General features: G+C 58.8%; 1 protein-coding gene across 1 annotated transcript; it reads left to right on the plus strand.

The window, feature by feature from the left end:
- The first annotated feature begins 158 nt into the window (after window positions 1–158).
- LOC135190388 (electroneutral sodium bicarbonate exchanger 1-like) lies at window positions 159–22,680 on the plus strand. The gene is made up of 33 exons (XM_064171738.1): window positions 159–342; window positions 775–885; window positions 1,439–1,509; window positions 1,934–2,016; window positions 2,203–2,311; window positions 2,643–2,783; window positions 2,989–3,089; window positions 3,489–3,616; window positions 4,124–4,368; window positions 6,028–6,312; window positions 12,791–12,877; window positions 13,413–13,491; window positions 13,641–13,727; window positions 14,162–14,297; window positions 14,506–14,666; window positions 14,979–15,119; window positions 15,245–15,333; window positions 15,466–15,623; window positions 15,957–16,044; window positions 16,299–16,445; window positions 16,612–16,703; window positions 17,126–17,300; window positions 17,444–17,577; window positions 18,480–18,725; window positions 18,828–18,933; window positions 19,131–19,292; window positions 19,907–20,020; window positions 20,376–20,537; window positions 20,909–21,160; window positions 21,511–21,579; window positions 22,120–22,293; window positions 22,391–22,525; window positions 22,675–22,680. The coding sequence occupies exons 1-33, from the start codon at window positions 159–161 to the stop codon at window positions 22,678–22,680; spliced, it is 4,458 nt and encodes a 1,485-aa protein (XP_064027808.1).
- The last annotated feature ends 1,881 nt before the right edge of the window (window positions 22,681–24,561 follow it).

Below are 24,561 nucleotides of genomic sequence, written 5' to 3' on the forward strand. Positions count from 1 at the left end.
CAGTGGCAGTGGCAGCCTTTGGCTTTGTCTGCGGGGGCAGGTCCGAGCTGGCTGTGCTGGGTGCCCCTGTGCAGAACCAGCTCTGACAAGACCTGAGCTGCAGCAGCATGGCCTCATCTCTTTTCACATCTCATTTCCCTGCAGTGGCTGTCGAGGGAATGGCTCTGCCAGAGGGGATCCTCTCATGCCCGGAGATCTGCCTGGAGTGGCAGCAAAGTCAGGGTGCTGGAGCTGGCCTCTACAACCTGGGCCAGACCTGCTTCATCAACTCCATCCTGCAGTGCCTGACCTACACCCCACCTCTGGCCAACTACTTCCTCTCTGGGGTCCACAGCCTCTCATGTGAGTACTTCAGGAACACCTCCTTGGAGCGGGGGGGCACTTCCCAAGGATGCCCAGCAGAGGGAACTGGACCGGGGAGCCACCCACCCTTCTCTGCCAGCCCCTCCAGGGGCTGCTCTTGGAGCCCAGGCACCGCTTCTCACCTCTGGGTGTCTTCACCTTCAGAGGGGCCCCGTGTCCTGGCCCCAGCTCTCTCTCGGGGCCTGTCCCTGCAGCTTAAGCCTCTGTGTGTATGGCTTCCAAACCCTGAGCCGCTTCAGCACCCCTCTGAAGCAAGGCTTCTGAGCGCTAGCATGTCCTGGCCCTGTAGGCACAGAGGGCCCTTGGCAGCAGAGGAGTGGAGGGCGTTGTTAGAGGGTCAAGATCTCCATTAGCTTTCCCATCTCTGTGGCATTTCTGCTCACCTGAGGCCTTTGCTTGCCTCCCCTTCAGGCCAGCAGCAAGACTTCTGCATGATGTGCACAATGGAGGAGCACGTCTGTGCCGTCCTGCTGTCTGCAGGCAGTGTCGTGCAGCCTGTGTGTGTCATCGACAGCCTCCAGTGTAAGTCATCTCAGGAGCTTCTCCCTCTCTTCTTCCTTCCTGCAGCACAGCACCACTAACCTCTTCTTTCTTAGGGACTGGAAACCATTTCCAGTATGACAGGCAGGAGGATGCACACGAGTTCTTCTGCCTCATGCTGCTGGCCATGCAGAGAGCGTGTCCGGCTGGGAGCAGCAGGTGAGCACAAGCAAACGACCTTCTCAGTGGTGCCGAGCCCTTGGCACCCCTCGATGTCCTCCCCTCGAGGGAAAAACCTGTGCCCAGGGCTTCCAGACAAAGCCAGGCTCAGGGAGGAGAGAACTCTCTACCTTACCCCATTCCTTTCCAGCTTGGGGCTCTGCTCGCAGTCCAGCACTGTCATCCAGCAAATATTTGAGGGCCTTCTGAGATCCAGGCGTAAGTGTGCAGAGTTGTTGTGCTCCCTGGAGCTGTCGGTGCCCTGCTGCCTGCTGTGCCAAGCCCCTCAGCGTGTGGCTGCCGCAGCCGCAGGCAGAGCGCACAGCGGCACCGTCGGTCGCCTCCCCCCGGCTGAGCTTCTCCCTTTGCCTTCCAGTCACCTGCCTGAGCTGCGAGGCTGTTTCCGATTCCTACGAGGCCTTCCTGGATCTTCCTTTGGATATCAGGGTACGAGGGTTTGGCACTGCACTGCCAGAGCTCCAAGGCCCTGCAGCTCTCCAGGAGCCACGTGCTGGGCTCCACCGCCCACCTGCTGAGAAGAGAGCTTGGCGCTGGGCGGGCAGGGGAGGGATGGAGTCCTTCCGGGCAGGCCACGGCAGCGCTGCGCCACGGAGTGCTGGCGTTAAGCTGGACAAGCAGGCGCTGTCCTCTCTGCCCCCACAGCCTGCTCCCTTCTTCTTCCTTTGGCCCCTGCCTCCACCCCCACCTGACTGCCAGGCTCTGATGGGTTCTGGGCCTTGAGGGAAAGGGCCAGCATCAGGCCCACCTTCTGCCTCCTCCTGCCTCCTCAGTCGCAGCTACCAGGGGGCGTTTGGGCCGGGGCACTTCCCTGAGCTCAGAGCTTCAGAGCTCTGCTTTCTCTCTCCTCCAGGAAGCCTCATCTGTCAGCGCTGCTCTGCAGGACTTTGTGCAGCCCGAGCAGCTGGACGGAGCCAACTGCATTAGATGCAGGAGGTAAGGTGGTCACCGACGGCACTGCCCATGCCAGCTGCTGCAGCAAGGTGCTGCCTTTCCTCCAGCAGAAGTCACCTTCTGCCCTGCCTTACAAATGCCCCTCCAGAAGGCTCAGCTCTTTGTAAGGTGACCTCCTGGGGGCAAGAGAGGCTGCATTTCAGCACGGGCTCTCTGCTTGCTTTCCAGGTGTGACACCATGGCTGCAGCCTCCAAGGGCTTCAGCATCCAAGAGGCGCCCAGGGTCCTGACACTGTCTCTGAAGAGGTTTGGCCTGACCGGCACAAAGCTCTCCAAGGTGTGTGGGCAGCTGGAGGGCAGCTTCCTCCTCCTGCAGCAGGAGGCTTCCCAGAGCCCTGCCCCTTCACAAGCTCCATCAGTTGGGTTTTGCCCAGGGCCCTTCTGGGCAGCGCAGGGCAGAGTTCCTGTGGGCAGAGCACCGTCGCTGTGCTGTGGCAGAGCTGCTCTGGCCACAACAGTTCCCTGCCACCTAAACCACCAGGCCTTGCTTCAGGGCAGCCAAGGGTGGTGGCCCAGAGCCACATTCACAGCCTCTGCGCCCTGCTCTTGGAAGGCTCCTGCACGTGGTACCCCAGGATGGCTTCTGAGCCCTCTTGGTCTCTCCATAGGCTGTGCACTTCCCCCTGACCCTGGATCTTCGCCCGTACATGTGCCAGGCAGGGGGAGAACCATGCCTGTACTCCCTGTACGCTGTGCTGGTGCACAGAGGTGGCAGCTGTAACAGTGGGCACTACTTCTGCTACATCAAGGTAAGGAGAAACTGCCTGGCTGAGATGTGTGCTGGGGAGGAGAACCTTCCCCAGCAGCACGGCTGGCAGCTGAGGGCTCGAGGAGAAGGGCTGCTCAGGGCCAGGGCTGGCTTTGCTCTGCTGCACTGCAGGCTCTGAGCTTCTCTGGCACTGCCCTGGTGCCAAGCAGGCAGCTCCTCTCCAGCTCGGCTCTCCTCTGTTGCAGGCCAGCAACGGGCAGTGGTACCGGATGGACGACACCTCCGTGACGCCCTGCGCCGTCGGCACCGTGCTGCGGCAGCAAGCCTACCTGCTGTTCTACGTCAGGTAATGGCAGCATCTCCCTCTGCTCGCAGCAAGCCTCCTGCTCCTGCCTCTGCCGCTTTGCTTCTCACCCTCCTGAGTGGGTCTCTCTCTGCCACAGGAGGCAGTTTGCTACCTGTGGCCTTCGGTGCTGTCAAATCCAAACCAGCCCTCCGCAGCCCTTCTCTTCCCTTGCTGGGCTTCAGGCTGCTGCCCTGCTCTCACCTGCTGCGTCTCTGCTCTCTCCCCTGGTGACAGGAGAGAAGGGCACTCAGAGGGCATCTGTAGGAAGACCCCAATGGATTTTCCCATCTCTACTCTTGGTTCTCTCTTCTCTTTGCCCTAGAAACTCACCCAAGAAACCCAGCCCCAGAGGGGCCTGCAAGAACAGCCCTAACCGCAGATCACTCTTTTGTTCTCCAGGTGCTCTGCTCCAGACACTGCAGACGGTGCTTCTTCGCCTCCAGCACCACCACAGGCCTGTCCCCTCGTCAGTGCCTCTGAGGCTGGCAGTGGGCAGCCTCCTTCTCCCCACTGCCAGACCAACAGAGGTGCCAGGAAGAGGCCCTGCAGCAGATCGCAGGAGCAGGGCAATGATCCCTGTGGCGGCGCTTCCACGGACACCTCAGACTGCAGCCCACCAGCAGGGCAGAGGAGGAAAACACAGCATGGCCCTGATCAACCCAGCCAGATGGACACTCAGCACTCTGCCCCTTCAGCAGGGAGGAAGAGGAGGAGATGGTTCTCAGTGCTCCAGGAAATGTGGAGCAAGAAACCCAAGTGGTGCTGCATTTCCTGACCTTGGTGAGGGTGCAGCACAGCATCTGAGCTCTGCAGTGCCAAAGCAGAGCAGCAAGAACCCAGGGAGCTCCAAAACTAAGCCCATTGGGGACCAAGCTGCAGAAGGGGCTCCAGCAGCCCACCCTGTCCCTCCTCCCTGTGCTGGCCTGCAGGAGCTCCGAAAGACCCTCCAGAGGCTTGCACCACTCTGCCAGCTGCAGGCACGTGAGGGCTGCCTCCATCCTGCCTCCAGCTGGTTGTGCTTTCTGCCTTCCTAGGTGCAGCCCCAGGGCAGGGGCTGTGGAGCGCAGGCAGCAGGACAGGGAGGGAGCAGCTGCAGGCCGAGCTGAAGGGGCATCAGGATGCAGTGCTCGCCCTCCAGCAGCAGCTCCTGGGCTTCCCAGGCGTGCTCGGGCTGCTGAGGCAGCAGGAAGGAGTCTCCAGTGTGCAGGAGGCCCTGGGGACCAGGCTGTTGCCCAGCAGTGTGGCGGGTGCCATGGAGACAGGCTGTATGGAGACGATGGTGTGGTGGTGCTGATCCAGGAAAGTGTCCTGCCAGGACGTGCCCTGGCAAAGCAGAGATCTGGAGATGCTGCTTCCCTGTGAGCTCCTTTCTGCTTCCTTGGAATGGTCTCCCAGGCCCCTGGCAAAGGCCTGTGTGCTGCAGGCAAGGAATTGCCAGCAGGGAACCAGCTGTGACTGGGAAGGACACTTTGATGGGAGCCCGGCTGAGACCCTGGGGGCTTGGGGAGCATGTCCGTGCTCAGGCTGACTCTGGAGCATGGTGGCTTGGGAAGCACTGTAGGCACCTCAGAGCTTGGGAGCTCACTCTGGTTCCCCAAATCTGTTGGTGTGCTGCAGCTGCTGGAGGCCAAACACCGTTGCCAGTGGCAGGTTCCTCCTTTTCCTACCTCAATGCTGAAGGTCGTTGCACATCTGACAGCTTCAACTCCCAAGTGTCTCAAAGAGCATCTGAGCAATGCTTCAAGACCTCTTGAAGGAGAAGGAGGAGTGTTGGAGAAATTCTTGTTAGCAGAGCACACAAGAATTGCTAAACAATGAGCAATCCGTGCTGGGAATGTCCTTGAATCCATCTTGGGAGTTTAGATAGCAGGCACAGGGTAGCTTCCCCCACATGCAGCTGCAGGGGGCGGAGTGCAGCTGCAGGTGGGCAGACTTTAGCCAGCCCCAGAGGCTGACCCTCAGATTGTTATGGTATGCTGACCTATTGATGCCTTACAAGTAACTCTGGACCCTCTGACTGTAACCAATCTTGGTGGAGCAGGCCTCTTGCTAGAAGGGCATATAAGTCACTGTATCACGGAAATAAAGTGGATTTGACCATCTAACCACATTGGTGAACAAAGAGTCATCTTCCCATAGCGCTCCACCGAACGTGTTTTCCGACAGAGAAGAAGGAAGAAACCACCCAGGACTCATCTAAGCAGCTGAGAAGAGCTGAAAGGAGCAATGCCAGGCTGCAGAAGAGGCTGGAGGAGCTGGAGAAAGCTCACTTGCAGGAGACCTCTTCACACCACCCCGAAAGAGAACCACAGGAGGTGCAGAGGCAGGCGACTGCCACTGTCTGTGCTGGAACCCAAACACCACTGCTGATGTGGGCTTCCTGCTCAGGCAAAGAGCAACAGGTAAGGGAGGGCTTTCGAGGTAAGGACTTGGCTGGAGGATGACACTCAGAGAGCTGTGGTCAAGAGCTTGATGTCTGTGTGGGCAGCACTGCTGAGTGGTGTCCCTGAGAGCCTAGAGAGGTGTGCCCAAGAGAGCCCCATGCAGGTCAACAAGCCCAAGCTTTAGGCCCTGCACCTGTCTTGGAGTGGGCCCAAAGCTGGCCAAGGGCTGAGGGAGGAAGAGATTGAGAGCAGAGAAGGCTGTGGGAGGCAGGGCCAGGGAAACTGTCCAGGAGGTGGCCAGGTGCTCTTGCAGCCCAGAACAAGGCCAGGGGCACCGTGGGCTGCATGAGAAGCAGTGAGGGCAGAGCAGGGGGAGAGAGGGGATTGTGCCAGTGGGAGAAGGACAGGGACCTGGCTGCTCCAGCAGGTGCAGAGGAGGAGCTCAGAGCTCATCAGGGGGCTGCAGCAGCTGCCCTGGGGGACAGGCTGAGAGAATGCTTCATGTGCTGGGCTTCAGAGGGCTCCAGTAACAGCTGGCATGGATCTTCCCCCAGCCAACAGAGAGACAGCTGCAGGCAGAGCTCGACGATGCTTTGGGCAAGCTGCTGCTAGCAGAAGTGGCAGCGAAACTTCACCAAAGAGAGAAGGAGGAGCTGCAGGAAGATCACTGCCGCCTGCAAGCTGCACATGAGGAGCTGCAGCAGCTGGTGGCTGAGCTGCAGCAGCGCTTGTCGAGGTGTGGGCAGAGTCACTGCAGAGCAGCACTTTGTTTGGAGGAGAGTGAGCAGCAGTGGCTGGACATGGTGAGAGAGGAGAACCTCCAGCACGAGCACACGCAGGTCAGTTCCACTGCATCTGCTCCTCTGCGCCTTGGCTTCCGACGCGGCTGCGGTCGTGGCTCGCAGGGGCTGTGCCTTGGCTCTGGCTCTCGTGCTCAGTGCTGAGGCTTTGACTCTCCTGCTTTAGGCCAAGAGAGCTTTTGCTGTCAGAAGAGAGCTGAAGACCACAAAGCCTTCATGGAAGTACACTGGGCAGCAGCTTGAAGCTCTGGACAGAGCAAACAGGCTGCTGAGGGACAGCTCCCGGGAGCTGGCCTGGCTGAGGGCAGAAAAGAGAAGAGGTGAGGCTTGGCACCTGGAAATGAGCGGAATGCATCCACCTGCACAGTAAGTGCCAGCACTCTGGGTTTGTCCCCACACAGCCACTGTGGCCCTTTCCAGTGCAGCTTTTCTGTCCCCCTGCCCTTCCTTGGCTCTGCTCCGCAGGCTGGGGGCACCTTGCAGGCAGCAGAGCGTGCACAAGAGTGAGCCTTGGGCTGTGCCTTTCCCCAGGCCTGCTTTGCTTTCTCTGCCCTGCCCCTGAAGGAACAGAGCTGCTCAGGCCCCTTGGGAGGATGCTTAGTGAGTTTCTTTCTCCCAGGCTGCTGCAGCCACCTCCTCTCCCTGCAGCTGTGGTGGAACAGAGGAGCTGCCTGGCTGCTGCTCTTGGCCTCCCACTGAGGACAGACAGCCTGGGAATGCAGAGGGGACAGCACAGGAGCCTGTGGGCCAAAGCCACTCTCCTGGGCTGCTATCTCGGCAGGGCACCTTCAGTGGGAGGTTACAGCAGGAGCAGGGAAAGAGCTCTGGAGTCCTTCTCACCTCCTAGGAGAGGTTCTCCAAAGGCAGAGCTAACATCAAGCCTGACAGCAGACAGCAGAAGTCTCTGTTCCTCTTGTGGCCTTCCACCCTTTGTTGCTGCTTGTCCACAGACATCTCCCAGGCTAGAGCTGCCCTAGAGCTAACTCTGCCTCTTGCTTTCCTCTCCAGGCCCTGAGGAAGACCAATCCAGAGCTGCTGGGGATTTGCCATGGACATCTCCTGCTCTTCCCTCAGCTCTGCCTCAAGCCCCACACCCCCTGCCAGGGCAAGGCTGTGCCCAATGGTGATGCTCAGCAGAAGGATTATTGAAGTGGACCAAATCACACAAGCACAGAATGTTAGGGGTTGGGAGGTGCCTCGAAGGATCACCCAGCCCAACCCCCTGCAGAGCAGATCACACAGGATCACCTCCAGCCTCTTCCAGTCCTCTGTCACCTTCACAGTGTTTATGTGGAACTTGCTATGCCTCAACTTCCACCCTTTGCCCCCTGGGCACCACGGGCAGAGCCTGGCTCCATGCTCTTGGCACTCACCCTTCCCATACTTATCAGCATGTGTGAGGGCAGCCCTCAGGCTCCTCTGCTGCAGGCTAAAGCTCCCAGTCCCTCAGGCTCTCCTCCCAAGGGTGCTGTTCTGAGTGCTGGCATGGGGCACTGGCTATGTTTCCAGCCACCCAGTGGTTGCTGCTGCCGTTGGAAGCAGCCAGCTTGGTCCTGCTGGGTTCGTGGCAGCGATGGAATCGACCTGCCAGGCTCTGCCAGATTTACACTGCAGCCATTGCCCCCCACGGGGCAGAGGCTTTGCCCCCTTGGCCTGTCTGACTGCAGCACACATTTCACACTCTTGCATCAGCTCTGCAGCAGTCTCCACGGTTAACTCCACCCCTCCATCTCAAGCCCACCTCTGTCTTGCATCCTTTCCCTGATGGCCTGAGGCCAAGGAGAGAAAAGGAAGAGAGCAGCAGAATTGTCCTCCAAATCCTTCCTTTCTCTTCTCTCCTAGCAGAGAAAACACAGAGGAGGAGGCAGAGAAATGTCTTTCAAAACCTCTTTCTTTTCTCTTCCAAGCAGAGAAGAAACAGAAAGCAAAGCAATAGGAGTGGAAAGATATTTTTTCTTTCCCTTCCCCTTCTTTATTTTTCCTTTTCTTTTCTTTTCTTTTTTCTTTTCTTTTCTTTTCTTTTCTTTTCTTTTCTTTTCTCTTCTTTTCTTTTCTTTTCTTTTCTTTTCTTTTCTTTTTTCTTTTCTTTTCTTTTCTTTTCTTTTCTTTTCTTTCTTCTTTTCTTTTCTTTTCTTTTCTTTTCTTTTCTCTTTTCTTTTCTTTTCTTTTCTTTTCTTTTCTTTTCTTTTCTTTTCTTTTCTTTTCTTTTCTTTTCTTTTCTTTTCTTTTCTTTTTTCTTTTCTCTTCTCTTCTCTTCTCTTCTCTTCTCTTCTCTTCTCTTCTCTTCTCTTTTTCCTTTCCTTTCCTTTCCTTTCCTTTCCTTTCCTTTCCTTTCCTTTCCTTTCCTTTCCTTTCCTTTCCTTTCCTTTCCTTTCCTTTCCTTTCCTTTCCTTTCCCCTCTTTTCCTTTCTTTTCTTTTTGTCTCTTCTATTTTCTTCTATTTTATTTTGCTTCTCCTTCTCTTCTTCTCTTTTCTTCTTGCTCTTCTTTTCTGGTTTTCTTCTCTTTTTGCTCTCTCTCTTTTTTTTTCCCCTATTTTCTTTTCTTTTTTTGCTTTCTTCTCTTCTTACCTTTTCCAGTTTACTTTTTCTAGCCCCTCGGGGTATTGTCTGCAGCCGGCAGGGCAGCAAGGCTGCCCAGGGGCCGGAGAGCAGGGCTGAGGGCTGGCCTCGATGGGCATCCAGGTCCTCTCCAGCCCAGACATCCTCTGCTGCTGGCTGTGGGCACCTCAGCAGAGCTCCTGCTCTGCCTTTCCTGGTCCAACACACTTGTCTCGGGTGATGGCTCTGCCCCAGCTGCTGAACCATTGCAAGGCCTGCAACCCAAATCTTTTTGCCCAGCACAGGGACAGCAGCCAGAGCCTTTCCAAAGGAGCTCACTCCCAGCCCCCAGTGCCCCTTCCCAGCCCCCAGCAGTGTGGCTGCTGCCCCCTGTATAGGGTTAACACTGCAGGGGGAGTAACCCTGAACCTGACCCTGGGGGTCTTGACCCCTCCCCAGGGGTGGGTCTGAACACCACCAGGTGATGGTTAGCTCACTCCCCCTTCCTGTCCCATAAAAGCAGGGGGGCTTCCTCTTCTCTCTCTCTCTGCCTCGCTCTCTGCTCCGCTCTCTGCATCTCTCTCTCCATCTCTCCGCATCACTCCACTGCATACCACCATACCATGTGCCCATCACCCACGAGGCAGACAAAGCCAGCACCACAAACTCAGGATGTATTTCTACATCTTGTGCTTTGCCATTTTCCCTTCCCTATCCTTTCTAAACTTCCCTCCCTCAGATACCTCTGCTAAGCTATTGTTAAACTGTTCTCTTTTCTAACTTCCCAATCGAGTGAGATTGATTTCTTTGGGTGTGCTTAACCTCTCCTCTCTGCTTCTGACTCCTTTCTGTTGGCAAGGGAGGCAGGAGAGGGAAGGGCACTCTACAAATTGTTCTTGGTTCTATCCCAATTTGATTAGAGTCTCTGGGAATTTCAGTCAGAACCGAGACACCCCCCAGGAGCCATCCCTCTGGGAAGTCCTTTCTCCTGAGTCAGGAGGGAAGAGAGCTTCTGCAGCTCTTCCTTCTTGGGCTTCTGCAGCCACAGAGCTCCAGCAGGGAAGGCGAATCCTGCTGCAGAGCTGCTGGCTTTCTAGGGGCCAGGAGAAGCAAGGGCAGGCACCCTGCAGGCACTGGTGCCCGCTGGCAGTGCCCAGGGGTGTGTCTGCAGCGCTGGTGCTGCTGGCTTTGGTCAGCAGGTGCCAGCCAGCCTACAGCAGAAGGGTGCCCTGCTGCCATCTTGGCAGGGCACTGCATGGCAGTGGCCTTCCTAGCCCTGTGTGTGGCTGCTGCTGGAGGCTCCCTGCCCAGCCTGGCTCTCGGGGCTCTGCTCAGTGCCTCTTCCCTCTTCTCTCTGCAGGTGCTGGCGCCAGAGGCACAGCCTGCTCACATCTCCCACGGGCTTGTCCCCTAGCTGCTTGTCAAACTCGACCTTCTCTTCAGCTGCCATTCCCCTCCTGGCCTGCTCTGCCAATTCACCAGTGGCAGTGCCAGGCAGTGCTCAGGGACCTCTGACACACAGCCACAGGTTCTTGGCTTTGCAGCTCAGCCTTCTGCTTGGGGGCAGCTTCACAAAGTGCTCTGCTCCAGGCTGCCCTTTGGCACTTGCTTCAGAGCTGTCCTCTGTGCTGGCAGAAGCAGAAGCTCTTCATGAGCAGCAGGGAGAGTCACCCAACTAAACTCTGGAATGCAAAGTTTCCAGGGAATTCTTTGACCTTGGCACAGCAAAGTGCCCTGGGGGCCAAGAGGGCCAGTGGGGTCCTGGGGGGCACTCAGCAGAGGGTGTCCAGCAGATGCAGGGAGCTTCTCCTCCCCCTCGACTCTGCCCTGCTGAGACCTCATCTTGAGTAGTGCCTTCAGTTTGGGGCTCCCCAGGTGAAGAGGGACAGGGATCTGCTGGAGAGGGTCCAGTGGAGGCTATGAGGCTGATGAGGGGACTGGAGCAGTGCCTGGTGAGGAGAGGCTGAGGGCCCTGGGGCTGCTGAGTCTGGGCAAGAGAAGACTGAGAGGGGATTGAATCAATGTCTGTAACTCTCTGAGGGCTGGGGGTCAGGAGGGTGGGGCCATGCTCTGCTCACTGCTCCCTGGCACAGGACAAGCAGCAATGGATGGAAGCTGCAGCACAGGAGGTTGCAGCTCAACACAAGGGGGAACTTCTTGCCTGGAAGGGTCCCAGAGCCCTGGCACAGGCTGCCCAGGGAGGCTGTGGAGTCTCCTTCTCTGGGGCCTTTCCAGGCCTGTCTGGATGTGTTCCTGTGTGCCCTGAGCTAGACTGGATGGTCCTGCTCTGGCAGGGGCTTGGACTGGATGAGCTCTTTGTGTCCCTTCCAACCCCTGACGTCTGTGAGCCTGTGGTCAGGAGTCACTAAGGAGCACCACTTCTAACCTTCCATTCTCTATTTGTCCACTTCAAACAAGGGTAACCTCAAGCCTCCTCTGCTACCAATTTCTGCTGCCGTGGTTTGTTTCCAAGAGCAGACAGAGCGAGATGCTCCCAGATGGGTTGGAAAGAAATACAGACTTGTGTTTCAAAAGACAGAGACAGACCAATTCCAGGGCATATCCAGGACACAGGACACCCCCATTAAACCTTCCCCCAGCCCCTAAGGATGCAACACGTAGTAAGGCTCTGCAGATCCTCTCTGCAGCCCACAGACTGCAGCTAGGAGCACTAAGTCTCAGCAGTCTGAGAGGCGATGGTAAGAAGGAGTCTGTTGGGACCTGTCTCTTTGCACTTGGGCATGAAAGCGACAGAAGACAGAGCAGCCTAAGCAGCTGCCACATAGGATGCACAATCTTGACAGAGCCATGCCCCGAGCAGCTTCCTGAGGTGCAGGTCTGCTTTCCTGCAGCCCTGCTGGGGCTGCTGCAGGATGAAGAGAAGCAGCCTCGGCAAACTCAGTCGAGCTGTGTGGGATAAGTGCTGCTCCCTCGTCAGGTTAGGTGCAGGCTTTGCACAGCCTCTCCCAGGGAAGGCTGCTGGCCTCGCCAGGTCGAGGAAGCTGCCTGTGCACAGCTGCTGCTCCAGGATGGGCCTCGCTTGTGCTTTTCTGGTTGGGTCTGGTGGTGTCCCTGCAAGCCAGGCTGTGGCGAGAGCGCTGGCGAGGGCGGCTGGCAGCTGCAGAGCTGGGCTGCTAGTGCAGAGCTGCTTCTGTCTCAGGCAGGACTGCAGCCAGGGAATGCTTCTTTCAGCCTGTTTTCGGCCTGGCAGGAACCATGGAGCCACGAGGCTGGGGCAGGCATTTCCCTGCGGGGACTTCTGTGCCCTGGCCCAGCCCAGAGCCTTGCCTAAGCCCACTGCAGGCTTGCAGAGCACTTCTGCTGCAGGCTGAGTGCTGCCTGCGTGCTGAGGAGATGGAGCAGAGCCATGCAACGCCTGCTTGCAAGCAGTGTGCTGAAGGGCTGTGTCCTGCTGGCTCACGGACACATCTGCCTGTGCTCAGCCCTCACTCAAGCAGCAGGTTTCTTCTGGGCCCAGGTCCTTTCTGAGACCGACTGTAGCTTTGGTGAAGCCCTCAGGGCAAAGGTTCCCTTCCCAGGGACAGCAGCACCTCGGCCATGGCCACCCACACATCTGCCAGGTGAGCTCCTTTGAGGACGTGTGGCAGCCCCTGCTGGTGCACTGGGGGCAGCTGAAGGACAGGGCCTGGCTGGCTCAGCAGCATGGGCCCAGGAGCAGCAGGAGAGGCAGGCCTGCCTTTCCCCCCCCGCCTTTGGTGTGTGTTGGTGCCCGTGCACAAGCCCTGCTGGCCCTCATGTCCCTCACCAGATTCACACCCAGAGGGGCTTTTGCTTCCCCAGGCTTCTGTGCCTTTGCTTTCCCTGCCACTGCCTAACTGCCTGGGTTATGAGGTCAGAATGGGGCAGTTCTGTTGCCACGGTGTCGGGGCACAGTGGGAGCCACTTGAGCTTCAGCTCCTCTGCGAGAGGACTGCTCTGGTGTGCTGGGGGAATCTGGCCCCTTGATTGCTCTCAAGGCGCAGTTATCCCCAACGCCAGCGCCCGAGGCGAGGATGGATGAGAACGGCGGAGACCAAATGGCATCCCTGAAGGAGTTACTGCAGGTACCGTGCCTGGGCCTCTGCCAAGGGGCCAAGCATCCCCCAGAGGCTGAGGAGCTCTGCCCCCCAAATCCCACAGGCATTTCCCCAGAGGGCAGAGGGCTGGGCAGCAGGAGATGCTTTGCTCTGCTCTGGTTCAGCCTGGCCTCCCGTACCCGAGGCTTTGGGAAGGAAAACCTCCTGCAAGTCAAACCTCTGCACAGCTCCCTGGAAGGAGGCTGGAGTGAGGCCAGTGTTGGTCTCCTCTCTCACATACCTAGTGGCAGGACTAGCAGAAGTGGGTTTCAGTTGTGCCAGGGGAGGTTTAGACTGGGCATTAGGAAGAGCTTCCTGACCGAGAGAGGAGTGAGGCATTGGAACAGGCTGCCCAGGGAGGTGCTGGAGTCACCGAGCCTGGAGCTGTTTGAGAAGCTGCAGCTGTGGCACGTCAGGATATAGTTCAGTGGCCCTGGTAGCTGGCTTGTGGTTGGACCCAGTGAGCTCTAAGGGCCTCTCCACACCCAGCCCCACCTCTGACCCTCTTCTCCTGGCTGAACAGGGATACGACGAAGAGGCAGTGATTGACCAGGGAAAATGGTGCAGCACTGCCAGCGTTCGCTACGAGAATGAGCTGGAAGGTGAGGCTGTGCTGAGAGCCTGGCAGAGGAGCCACCAGCCCAGCGCCTTTTCCCATGGCACCAAGGTCGTGCTTCCTCCTGGCAATGGCTGCACTGCCTTGGCCACCTCTGCAGCATCGAGAGCACTGCAAGTGCTGCTTCTTTTGCAGAGCACCGTACCCAGGACGTGGGGAGGAGGCGACTGGTGAGGAGAAGCCGATCCCGCAGCCGGGACCGTCGGTGTCGCTGCAGCCACCGTGAGTGCCACCGGGGTGTGCCCTAAGCTGCCTGGGGCTGTGTGCAGCTGGGGGCTTCTGCAGGCAGGTCCATGTGGCTTGCTGTGCTCCAGAGGGAAACGGCAGCAGTTCGCCAGACCTCCTTTTGCCAGGCTCTGCCCTGGTGGGTGCTTAAGGCAGTTCCGTGCACAGTGGAGGGAGGCTCCTCTTCCTTAGAGGGATCCTGGCATTAAAAACAGACCTGTGGGGAAGGAAAGCTGCCCACCCTCACGCAGAGGTGACACAGCTGCTGCCCCTTCTGCATGGCTCTGGGCGAGCATGGACAGAGCCAGGGTAGGGCAGCCAGCCCAGCTGCATGGCTGAACTGGTGCTGAGCTGATGGTCACTTGAGCCGTGAGCACGACAGGCTCTATTCGGGCACACTGACAGGACAGGGCTTTGTCTTCTGCCCCCAGAGAGCCCATCTCAGCGGGTGCAGGCCATCCTTGCGAGCGAGGAGGACAAGCAGCATGTTGCCCACAAGGTGTTCAGCCATCTGGCTGAGATCTACCTGGCAGAGGGTGGAGGTGCTGTGTGGAAGGAAGCAGCAAGGTAAATCCCTGCTGCTGGCAGTGGTGGGAGAGGCGCCCTGGGCCAGCAGCACTCGCCAGCTCTTCTTTCTGCCTCTGGCATGCAAAGCTGTCCCAGCTGCTGATGCCAGGAGCCTTCTTCTCTTGCTCCCCCACAGCTCTATCAAAGGGGTGGCAAAGCTGGGGGTACTTTTCCCACGACTGGGGCTGATGATGTTGCATGTCCGCAGGTGGTTGAAGTTTGAGGAGGACGTGGAAGACGGCGGCGAGCGCTGGAGCAAGCCCTACGTGGGCACACTGCCCCTGCCCAGCCTCTTGGAGCTGAAGAGCTTCATCACCAGTGGGACGGTGCTGCTGGACATCAGTGCCAGCAGCATGGAGGAGATTGCAGGTACCGTGGGCTCTGTGTCCCTCTGGCAACGGCCACAGTCCTCTCGCCGTGGTGCCCTCCACTCCTCGCTCAAAGCCTGCCCCAGTGGCAGGGCCCTTCCCACAAGTGCTGCTGTGTGCAAGGTGTGGCTCGGCTGTAGAGCAGACGTCCAACCCTCGCACCAGGTTTGCCCTCGAGGGCGGCATCCTTCTGGAAGCCATTTGTGGGGTTAGAGAAGCGACTGCAGAAGGCTTGGCAGGTCGCAATTAGAAACAGGCTTGGGGGCTGGGAGGTTGGTGCTCTGAGTCCCCTCCTTCCCTTTGCCACCCCCAGATGCCATCCTGCAGCAGCAAGGACAGCTCACAGGGCCTGAGGAACAGGCACGGGCAAGAGTCCGAGAAGTTCTTCTGATGCAGCATCAGCATCAGAAGAAGAAGGAGAGGAGCTTCTGGCTGCCCAAGGCTGTGGCACCAGGTGAGGTGGTGTGCAGGCCTATGACAGGCTGAAGGCTTCTGCAGGGCTTTGGCCCCATTAGACTTGTCCTGGCACAGCAGTTGCACTCGGTCCATCTTTCTGTGTGCCTTTCCTTCTCCTCCCAGCCCAAAGACTCAGCCCTCAGCCTGCTCCGGGCGCTGCTGAAGCTGAAGGTGTGCCGAAGCAGGAGAGCGCGGCGATGGCTCTAAGCAAGGTGAGACACCTGCAGCTTTCTCCTGCCTTTAGGGCCAGGTGTGCTCTGGCAAACGTGGCCCCAGGCTGGGCCGCAGAGCGCTGAGGGCCCTGCTGTGGGGGCAGTTGCCTGAGATTTGCTTCTGGTGCCCAGGCGGAGCAGCGCTTGCTGAAGAGAATTCCCGTCGCGGCCGAGGCGTGCAGCGTGCTGGTGGCAGAGCTGGATTCCCTTCAGCAGCCTGTCGTGGCCTTTGTCCGCCTGGCCCAGGCTGTCCTCCTGCCGGGGCTGACACAAGTGCCCGTCCCAACAAGGTCTGAGTCAGCAGCACAGAGGGTTTGCTGCAGAAGAGCCCCCCCCAACAACATCCACCTCCACGCATCAGTTGGGCCTGCCAAGGGAACCAGGCCCACCCGCCTGTCCCTGCCTTTGCTTCTCCCTTGCCTGCTGTGGCTTTCGTGCCCACCAGCCCACTGGAAAGGCACTTGGCCCCCAGGTTCAGCATTTGGGATTGACTCTGATGAATTCCAGATCCCTTGCCCGTGTGTGCCCGCTGGAGCCATAGTCCGGGCCGGGAGCTTCCTTAGGTGCTCTTTGAGCAAGGACATCTTCTTCTTCCTCCTCCTCATTTTGCTTTTCTTGCCCAGGTTCCTGTTTGTTCTGCTGGGACCAGCAGGGAAAGCCCAGCAGTACCACGAGGTCGGCAGGTGCATGGCTACTCTCATGACGGACGAGGTACCAGGAGAGAAGGGAGCTCTGGGTCACCTCTGGCTTAAGCAGAAGGCTGTGGTGTGCCCCTGGGGATGGGCACTCGTGCAGCAGCTGCTCACACGGAGCGCGGCAGAGAGAGATTTTCTGTGGGGGGAAGTTTCCTGCCCTTCCCAGCAGGAAATGTGGGGAGAATTCTCCTGCCTTTAGCCAAGAGCTTCTTGCAGTGGTGAGGGCATCCAAGGTGGCTGTCCTCTCAGCAGCTTGTCTCCTGCTGGCAGGTTTTCCAAGCAGTTGCCTATAAAGGCAAGGGGCGAGGTGACCTGGTGGCTGGCATCGAGGAGTTCCTGGAGCAGGTGAAGGTCTTGCCAGCAGGACAGTGGGATCCCTCGATCCGAATCGAGCCCCCAGAGAAGGTCCCTTTGCAGGTGGGTGCTGCGGGGCAGGGAGGGAGGCAGGAGGGCAGCACGGCTGGGGATGCTGCTCAGGGGGACAGACTCTCAGGGTCCCACCTGACAGTCACACAGCCAGAGCAGGAGCAAAGCAAGCCTGTGGTCACAAGTGGGCATCTTTACCTTGCTTCCACGGTCACAGGAGCACAGGAAGACGCCAGGAGCTGTCGATGGCAGCGCTTTGCCAAGCCAGCCGGGGAGACACACTGGTCCTGAGCTGGAGTGGACGGGCAGGTGAGAGCTTTGCCAGGGCGGGGTTTGTTCTGGTGGCCTTTGCAACGTCAGCATGCACCTTCCCTGCTAGCAGGTGTCTGGGCTTAGCTGCTTCACTGGAGGGCTGCACGACCCCACCTATGTCCCCGGGGCTGGGCGGGTGGCAGACGTGGGCAGCTGGGCTCAGGCACAGCATCATCGCACCTGGGTCTCCTTGAGTCGGGGTGGCAGCAGAGGTGTCAAGGCCTGCGGGTAGAGGTCTGCTGCTTCTCAAGGCAAGAGACTGCTTGGGTGAGAGGGGAGGGGCTCTCAGGTCAGGCCTCCCCTTGTTGGAGGAGCTTTTCTGTGTGCCTCCCATTGCAGCGGGTACGAAATGAGCTGGAGCAGACTTGCGGCAGGGAGCCGCCTGCAGGAGCAGTGGCAGGAGTTGTTCTTTCCTCTAGGCTCTGTGGAGGGCTCATCCGGGACGTGAAGTGCAGAGCCCTGTGGTACTGGAGCGACTTTCGCGATGCTCTCAGCCTGCAGTGTCTGGCGTCCTTCCTCTTCCTCTACTGTGCCTGCATGTCCCCGGTCATCACCTTTGGGGGACTGCTGGGGGAGGCGACCGAAGGCCACATCGTGAGCACCTCTCTGGGCTGGCTGGCATGGCGAGGGGCCCAAACTCGGGCACCAGGCCCTGCTGCAGTCACTTTGCTTTGCTGTTGGGTGTTTTGCTCCCCTGATGATTTCTCTCCTCACTGCTGCCTCTCTTCCCCGGGCAGGGTGCCATGGAGTCCCTGCTGGGTGCCTGCCTGTCCGGTGTGCTCTACTGCCTCTTTGCGGGCCAGCCTCTCACCATCCTTGGCAGCACCGGGCCCGTCCTTGTCTTTGAGAAGATCATCTACCAGTTCTGCAAGTAAGGCTGCCTGCCAGAGCCAGCTGCTGTGAGAGCCTGCCCAAGAAGACAACCATGAAGAGGAGATCTTTTGCCTTTGCTGTTCTTAGTGGCAGTGGTTAGATTGCCATTGCCTTCTGTGTCAGAGATGTCACAGGCTGCTGCTTTAGCACGGGATGCTGCATGGCCTCTGAAGGATGGAGGGGGGGGGGGGGGTGGGAGGTCAGTTCAGGGCTTCAGGGTCAAAGCCAAGCAGCAGCAGCAGCAGCAGCAGCAGCAGCAGCAGCAGTGAATGAACCACGAGCGTGTGAATGTCCAGGGAAGATGAGACAGATTGCTCTGGTTTGGGAACGAGGGAAGCTTTGCTTTCCTCTGAGCACAGCCGCGGGCACCTCTTAGCCTGATCTGTGCTGGAAGGGGAAGTCTCTTTTGCCCAAACGCCCCCAGAGTTTTCTGCTTGACTCCTTCCTTATGGAAGCAGAAGGAGGCTCCATGTGAAATGGGTATTCTCCGTGAGAGGCCTTTTGTTGTGATGACTTCAGTGTGAGATGAGCCACCCTCCGTGCAATTCAATTTAGTCTTCAGCCCCAGCTTGCTGGCAGCAGCTGACTGGGCACAAAACCAGCCGGGCTTGGTGCTGGGGTGTGCGAGTGATGTGAGGGGGCAGCAGCTCCCACAACAGGGCCCTCGGCTCCATCAGCCTCCCAGGCTTACCCCAGGAGCACTGCTCGATGCTGAGAACTGATTGGCCTCTCCTGCCGCAGCCTGCAGCCCCGGGGCTGTCTGTGGCGGTTCCTGGACACTGCCCTTAGCAGCCACAGCCTGGACACGCTCCTCAATTGCTCCCCGTTTTGCCCAGGGAAGGCAGAGCTGGCAGCCCCTCGCTGCCCTTTCCACCTCTCCATCTGGCTCTGCTTTCCCAGGGACCACTCGCTCTCCTATCTGTCTCTGCGGGCGTGCATCGGGCTCTGGACCTCCTTCTTCTGCATGGTGCTGGTGGTGACCGACGCCAGCTGCCTGGTGCGCTACATCACCCGCTTCACCGAGGAGACCTACGCCTCCCTCATCTGCCTCATCTTCATCTACGAGGCTCTGGAGAAGCTGCTGCAGCTGCAAGTGACCTACCCTGTGCACACGCCCAGCACGCTCGACTCCCTCACCACCTACAGGTGAGTTTTTGCCCCCCTAGAGGCTGCTGCCTCCTGGCAGGAGCTCAGGGCTGCACCTCCTTTGCCTGCTCTTTACCCCTCTCTTGGCTTCTCTCCTCCCAGCTGCAAGTGTGTGGCACCAACCCATGCCAGCAATGAAACCCTGCGCTTCTGGGAGAGCAACCAGATCAACGTGTCTGGCATTGCCTGGCACAACCTCACAGTGACTGTAAGTGCCCCCAGCCACTGCTTCCTGCTGCCACAGCTGTGGGCCCAGGGGCATGCTCGTGCTGCAAGAGTCAGAGCCCTGTGGGTGGGGATGGGCTTCCAAGCGTACTAGTGCTAGACCCTGCAAAGCCCCTCCTTGCCCCAGGCTCCCTTGCCACACACTCACTGCCTGTGTGTCCTGCCTCTCTGCCTCTCCAGGAATGTCGGCGTTTGCATGGAGAGTTTCAAGGAGCTGCCTGTGGGCGCCACGGCCCCTACACGCCTAATGTCTTCTTGTGGTGCTGCATCCTCCTCTTCTCCACCTTCATCCTGGCCAGCATCCTGAAGAACCTGAGGACCAGCCGCTTCTTCACCACCAAAGTAGCAACAGTCTCCACGCTCATCTCCCACCAGCACATGCTCGAAGCCGGGAAACGCCAGCCCCAAAGACGACCTCTGCACCGCCTCGCATGCCCTTCACTGCTTCCAGCAGTGCACACTGCCCACACCATCTCCCACCTGCCCCAGGGCCACTTCTGCACGCTTTTGTTGTCTCTTGGGCACGGGGAAATTGGGTCTCCCACTGTTAGCTTTGCTTTTCCCCCTGTGCAGTTTGTGCTCCGGGGCAAAGCTGCTTCAGGGGAGGAGCTGCCCGAGAGCAAGCCCCAGCTTCTTCCGCTGAGGAAGAAAGGAAGCTGCAGAGCCTCATCCCATTGCGGCCGCGAGTGTGGCTGCAGTGGCCACAGCTCTTGCCCTCCTTGCTCATAGATTTGCCCACAGATTGAACTCAGAGACCCCTCCTCTGCTTCCCTCAACTCTTCCATTGTCTGACACCAGCTCTCACAGCCTCGCTAGCTACCCAAGGGATTAGGCTGCACGTGCTCAGGGCGGTGCGATTCGGTCCCCCAGGCTTCGTGCTGTTGCTGGCCCCAGCTTTGCCATCCCATGCTGTGGCCCTGCTTGCAGTGCCTCTCTCAGCTCTCCTTCTCCCCTAGGTGCGCTCCACGATCAGCGACTTTGCTGTTTTCCTCACCGTGGCTGTCATGGTGCTCACTGACTTCCTGGCTGGGATCCCATCGCCCAAGCTCCACGTCCCCAGTACGTTAAAGGTGAGGAGGTTGCTGGCTTGGGACTGCTTTCAGCGCCTGGGGATGCCAGAGAGGGGGTGTCAGGGCAGGCTGGAGCTGAGCCTGGAGGAGATGCTGGTGCTGTGACCATCTCCTCTGCTGCCGCCGAGGGCAAGGTCTCTTTTGGCAATGGAGAGCCAGCCCCAAAGCTCAGTGCCTGCAGGAGAAGGCTCTGGAGGTGCCCGCAAAGAGGACACTGGCACTGCTGAAGCCCAGGAGAGAGGGCGAGCTGCAGCCCAGGCTGGGAGCTGCTCTGACTCAGGGCTGGAGGGGAAAAATGCAAGGCAGTGAAGGGGCTGGGCCGAGAGATGATGCTGATGTGTGCCCTTTGTTGCAGCTCAGCAGAGACGACCGCGGGTGGTTCATCAGCCCCCTAGGACCCAACCCTTGGTGGACAGTGCTGGCTGCGCTCATCCCAGCTCTGATCTGCACCATCTTGGTGTTCATGGACCAGCACATCACGGTGGCTATTGTGAACAGGAAGGACCACAAACTGAAGGTGAGAGGCTTCAGGAGATGACCCCGTGCCAACCCAATGTGGGCCACAGAGGTGGGAAGAAGCTCCTCTTGCAAATACACTGTGAAGGCAGTGGCTGGAGACAGGGCCAGGTTGTGTGGCCAAATGCTCTCCTGCATCAGCAGTGCCACGGGGAGCAAAGGGCAGGGGAGTTCAGGCGAGCAGTCTGCTGCAGCAGCAGATGAATCTGCCTGCGGGATTGCTGTGCTTTTGACGTGGTGGCAGCAGCTGAGGGCAGGAAGCCTTCTGCTGTGCTGCCAGGAATGACTCGGGGAGGGTCAGAGTCGGACTTGGGACACTGCCCTTGCTCCTGTGGTGTGGGATGCTCTGTCCCTTCTTTTGCTGCCTTGCAGAAAGGATGTGGGTATCACCTGGACCTTTTCATGGTGGCCGTGCTGCTCGGGGTGTGCTCCCTGATGGGCCTGCCCTGGTTTGTGGCTGCCACTGTCCTGTCCATCACCCACGTGAACAGCCTGAAAGTGGAGGGCGAGGGCTCAGCTCCCGGAGAGCAAGTCACGTTCCAGGGGGTGCGAGAGCAGAGAGTCACTGGCTTGATGGTCTTTGTGCTGATGGGCTGCTCTGTCTTCTTGACTCGGGCATTACAGGTAAGAGGGCAGTGCAGGGCACCCCACAAGCAGCAGCATTTTGCCACTCACACAAACCCCTCCCGCCCTCTGCAGCCCCGGGGCGCTGCGGAGCAGAGGAGGAGGTGCTCCCAGACCTGGGGGCTTGGCCTGTGCTGGGAACCAGCTCGGGCTCTGCTTTCCAGCCCTTTGGCCCCCACTTTGGTGCGCTCCAGGCAAGCGAGCAAGGCCGAGTGCTTGAACTCCCAGAGGGCTTCCAGGGCCGCCCCTGCTTGCTGGGGGTTCAGGCAGCTGTGGGCAGTGCCCGCGGCGCAGAGCGGTGACGCCGCCAGCGCCACGGAACTCACAGACCATTGCCTTCTTCTTTCCAGCTCATCCCCATGCCTGTGCTTTACGGCATCTTCCTCTACATGGGTGTGTCATCGCTGCAAGGCCTCGAGGTACAGACTCTTGAGCAGCCTGCAGCAGGCCTGCTCCCTGCTGCTGCAGCTGCCCAGAAGCAAGGCAAAAGCAGGGGCGTCGGCAAAGCTCTCTGAAAGCAAGTGGCCAAAGGATGTGGTGTGAGGGAAGCAGTGGGGGGGCACCGGAGATGCCTAGGGCTGGGAGCAGCAGGCAGGTGCAGCAGCGTGCTCCGTTTAGGGTCTAGGGCAGGTGAGGGCTTGGGGACGAGAGAAAGGGGGAGCTGAGTGCAAAGGGAAGGCAATTTCCAGTGCTGGTGGCAAGCCTTGCTGGAGGATGCAGCGGGCCAAGAGAGGCTGAGAACAGAAGAGCAGGGAGTAAGGGCAGTCTGGGGCAGCCCTGCTGGGCAAGCGGCTTTAGAGAGGGAGCGGAGGGAACGTGGCTGCTGCTGCCAGGAGGAACACAGTGGCTGCCAGCACTTCTCCTGCCAAGCAACCTCCTGAAAGGACCCTCCAGGCCTCACCAGGGCCAGAAACGTTCTGCAGGCCTCAGCTGGCAACTCTTGCCCTTTTCTTTGGCAGTTCTTCCGTCGCTTGCAGCTGCTCTGTATGCCAGCAAAGCACCAGCCGGACTGCATCTACCTGCGGCACGTCCCCCTGCGCAAGGTGCACCTCTTCACCTTGATCCAGTCCATCTGCCTCGTCCTGCTCTGGGCCATCAAGATGACCCCTGCTGCCATCATCTTTCCCATGCTGGTAAGAGCTGGTGCTGCTCAGCAGCGGATGCTTGCAGGCTGCAGTGAGCTGTAGTGTCAGCTCTGGCCTCGCCATACCTCCCCTCTTCTTTGTGCAGGATTTGGCTCTGATCTTGGTCCGGAGAGCGATGGAGTTCTGCTTCTCCAAGCGGGAGCTCAGCTTGCTGGACGACCTCCTGCCAGAAAGCAGGAAGAAGATGGACAGTGCCAAAAACGAAGGCCAAGAAGAAGAGGTAAGGCCTGCTGGGTGCTCGGGGCTGGGCTGCAAGACTGCCTGTCCCTATCACAGCTTCTATCGCAACGGTGGGGGCCGGTCAGAACTCCAGAGAAGGAGATCCTAATGGCCTGGATCCCACCTGGGCCCTGCTTTGCCTCAAAACAGCAGTGACCCTAGCACCTGGATGATTCTCTACATCAGTCATTTCCCATCAGCATTGTTATTATCCTTCCCCCATGACAGTGCAGCTAAGCCTGCTCGTGTGTTTGCAGTGACAGCTCTGTACCCTGCTGCACTGCCAGCTCTGTACCCTGCTGCACTGCCAGCTGCAGCTGCTACGGCTCAGAAGCAGAGGGCAGCACGCAGTGATTTCCCCTGGTCTGTAGTTTACCTGCACTCCAGGCAAAGACAGACAATTTGAGTTGTGCCCTTTCATGGCAGGTAAGGACGGAAGCTGCTGGCGGCACAGGCTGCGTTCAGCTGGAGCTGGGCAAGACTGCTGCTGACTTGGATATCCCAGAGCAAAGCAGTGACAGGTAAAGCCCCAGCAAGGGCCAGGAGCCCCAGCAAGCTCAGCTGGAAGGTGTCTGGCATGCTTCTCTCCACTTGCATCTTTGCTGAGCATCCCGTGGAAAGCAGCAGTCCCAGTGGTGGGAAGATGAACGTTGTGGGCAAGGCTGCAGGAGGGGATTGCTGGGGTCTGACCCTGAACACAACTCCTGTTTGACCCCCACAGCTTGCATCCTCAGGGACTTGAGAGTAGCTGCAGATCCTCAAACCCAGCAATGTGGAGTTGCAGGCAGGACCTGTGCCAGCCGTAGCTTCGGAGCCCAGTGCAGGGCTGAGCACCAAGAAGAGCCACTCCATGGAGCTGCTGCTCTGCAGCTCTCAGGCTCCCTTCCCAAACCTCCTCATGCAGCCAAGCCTCCCGTGCTTATGCTGAGCTTCTGTTCTCCTGGGCCCCCTGTTCCTCCTGCCAGGGCTGCTAAAGCACTTGGTGACAGCAGTCCCCAGCGTCACCAGTGCTCTCTACAATCTCTCCTGCAGGGCTGCTCCTTTCATCGCTCCTGGCCTCAGCCAGGGTGCAGGGAGCATTGTGTAGAAGGCTGCCAGCTCCCACACCAACAGCAGCCTGCGTTCTGGAAGGAAAGAAGGCAGCACCTGCTCAGGAACATCTGAAGCAGCTGGCAGGCTGTGAGGGCCTAAATCGTCTCTCCCTTCTTCATGTCAATGCACAAAGATAAAGATTGCCTTTGTTGCCTCCCCTGGAGAGGAGAGGCTTATGGAATGTGCCATGGACTTGCCACAGAGCTGGCCTGAGTAGCCCCCGGGTGGGTATTCGGTGCCCGAACAGCTAAGAAGCACTGCGGGAGCACTCCCGAAGAAGAACATCCCAGGGCCACACACAGACGCTGAGAAGGACTCTGCAGACTCTGTCTCTCTCCCTGCCCCCATCCCCGGCCCATGGTTATAGAATCCCTGCCCTTTGCCTTCCCTGCTCTCCTCTGCCTTGTTCCCTCTCCCTCTCTCTCCCCTCCGCTCTCTCTCCCTCTGGTTTCCTCAACTCTGTCCTTTAATAAACACTTTTGTGGAGCTATCTGCTCTGGCTTGCACCTTAGTTTCACCCCAGGGACATCTCTAAGACAGCTCTTGCTCCTCTGGACAGAGATATTGTCCTCCTCTGTTCTCTGCACCTGGACACAGGCTCCAAGGCTTTGGAGGAGAGCAGTGCCAACGTGACTGGGGGATGTGCCACGGCAGACGTGGGCAGAAGCAGCTTGTGGCACCTGGAGCACTCCCAGTAAAGCCATGCAGATGCTGCCAGTGATCCTGGGTGCATTTCTGGCCCTGAGCAGCTCTAGAGCAGCAAAGGGAGCTGCACTTTGCAGTCCGTGGAGCTTGCTGGTGCTGAGCCTCAGCGTGTCCATGCTGCTGTGGTTCTGCAGTGGCTGCAGGGCTGCTGCCCCTGTAGCATCCGGAGCTGCCCTGCCACTGCCTCCCTCCTGTGTCCGGCAGGTCCCCAGCGCTGAGCTCGGCGGGCCCGGCCCCGGC

The sequence above is a fragment of the Pogoniulus pusillus genome, chromosome 36, assembly GCF_015220805.1.
Source record: "Pogoniulus pusillus isolate bPogPus1 chromosome 36, bPogPus1.pri, whole genome shotgun sequence".
NCBI classification, from domain to species: Eukaryota; Metazoa; Chordata; class Aves; order Piciformes; family Lybiidae; genus Pogoniulus; species Pogoniulus pusillus.

What these genes read in the sequence shown, in the direction of transcription:
- LOC135190388 (XM_064171738.1), top strand. Translation starts at nt 159, where the DNA reads ATGGCTCTGCCAGAGGGGATCCTCTCATGCCCGGAGATCTGCCTGGAG. An exon ending in CCGGCACAAAGCTCTCCAAG is followed by an intron (nt 2,312 to 2,642) that starts GTGTGTGGGCAG and finishes GTCTCTCCATAG; the next exon opens with GCTGTGCACTTCCCCCTGAC. An exon ending in CCATCATCTTTCCCATGCTG is followed by an intron (nt 22,294 to 22,390) that starts GTAAGAGCTGGT and finishes TTCTTTGTGCAG; the next exon opens with GATTTGGCTCTGATCTTGGT.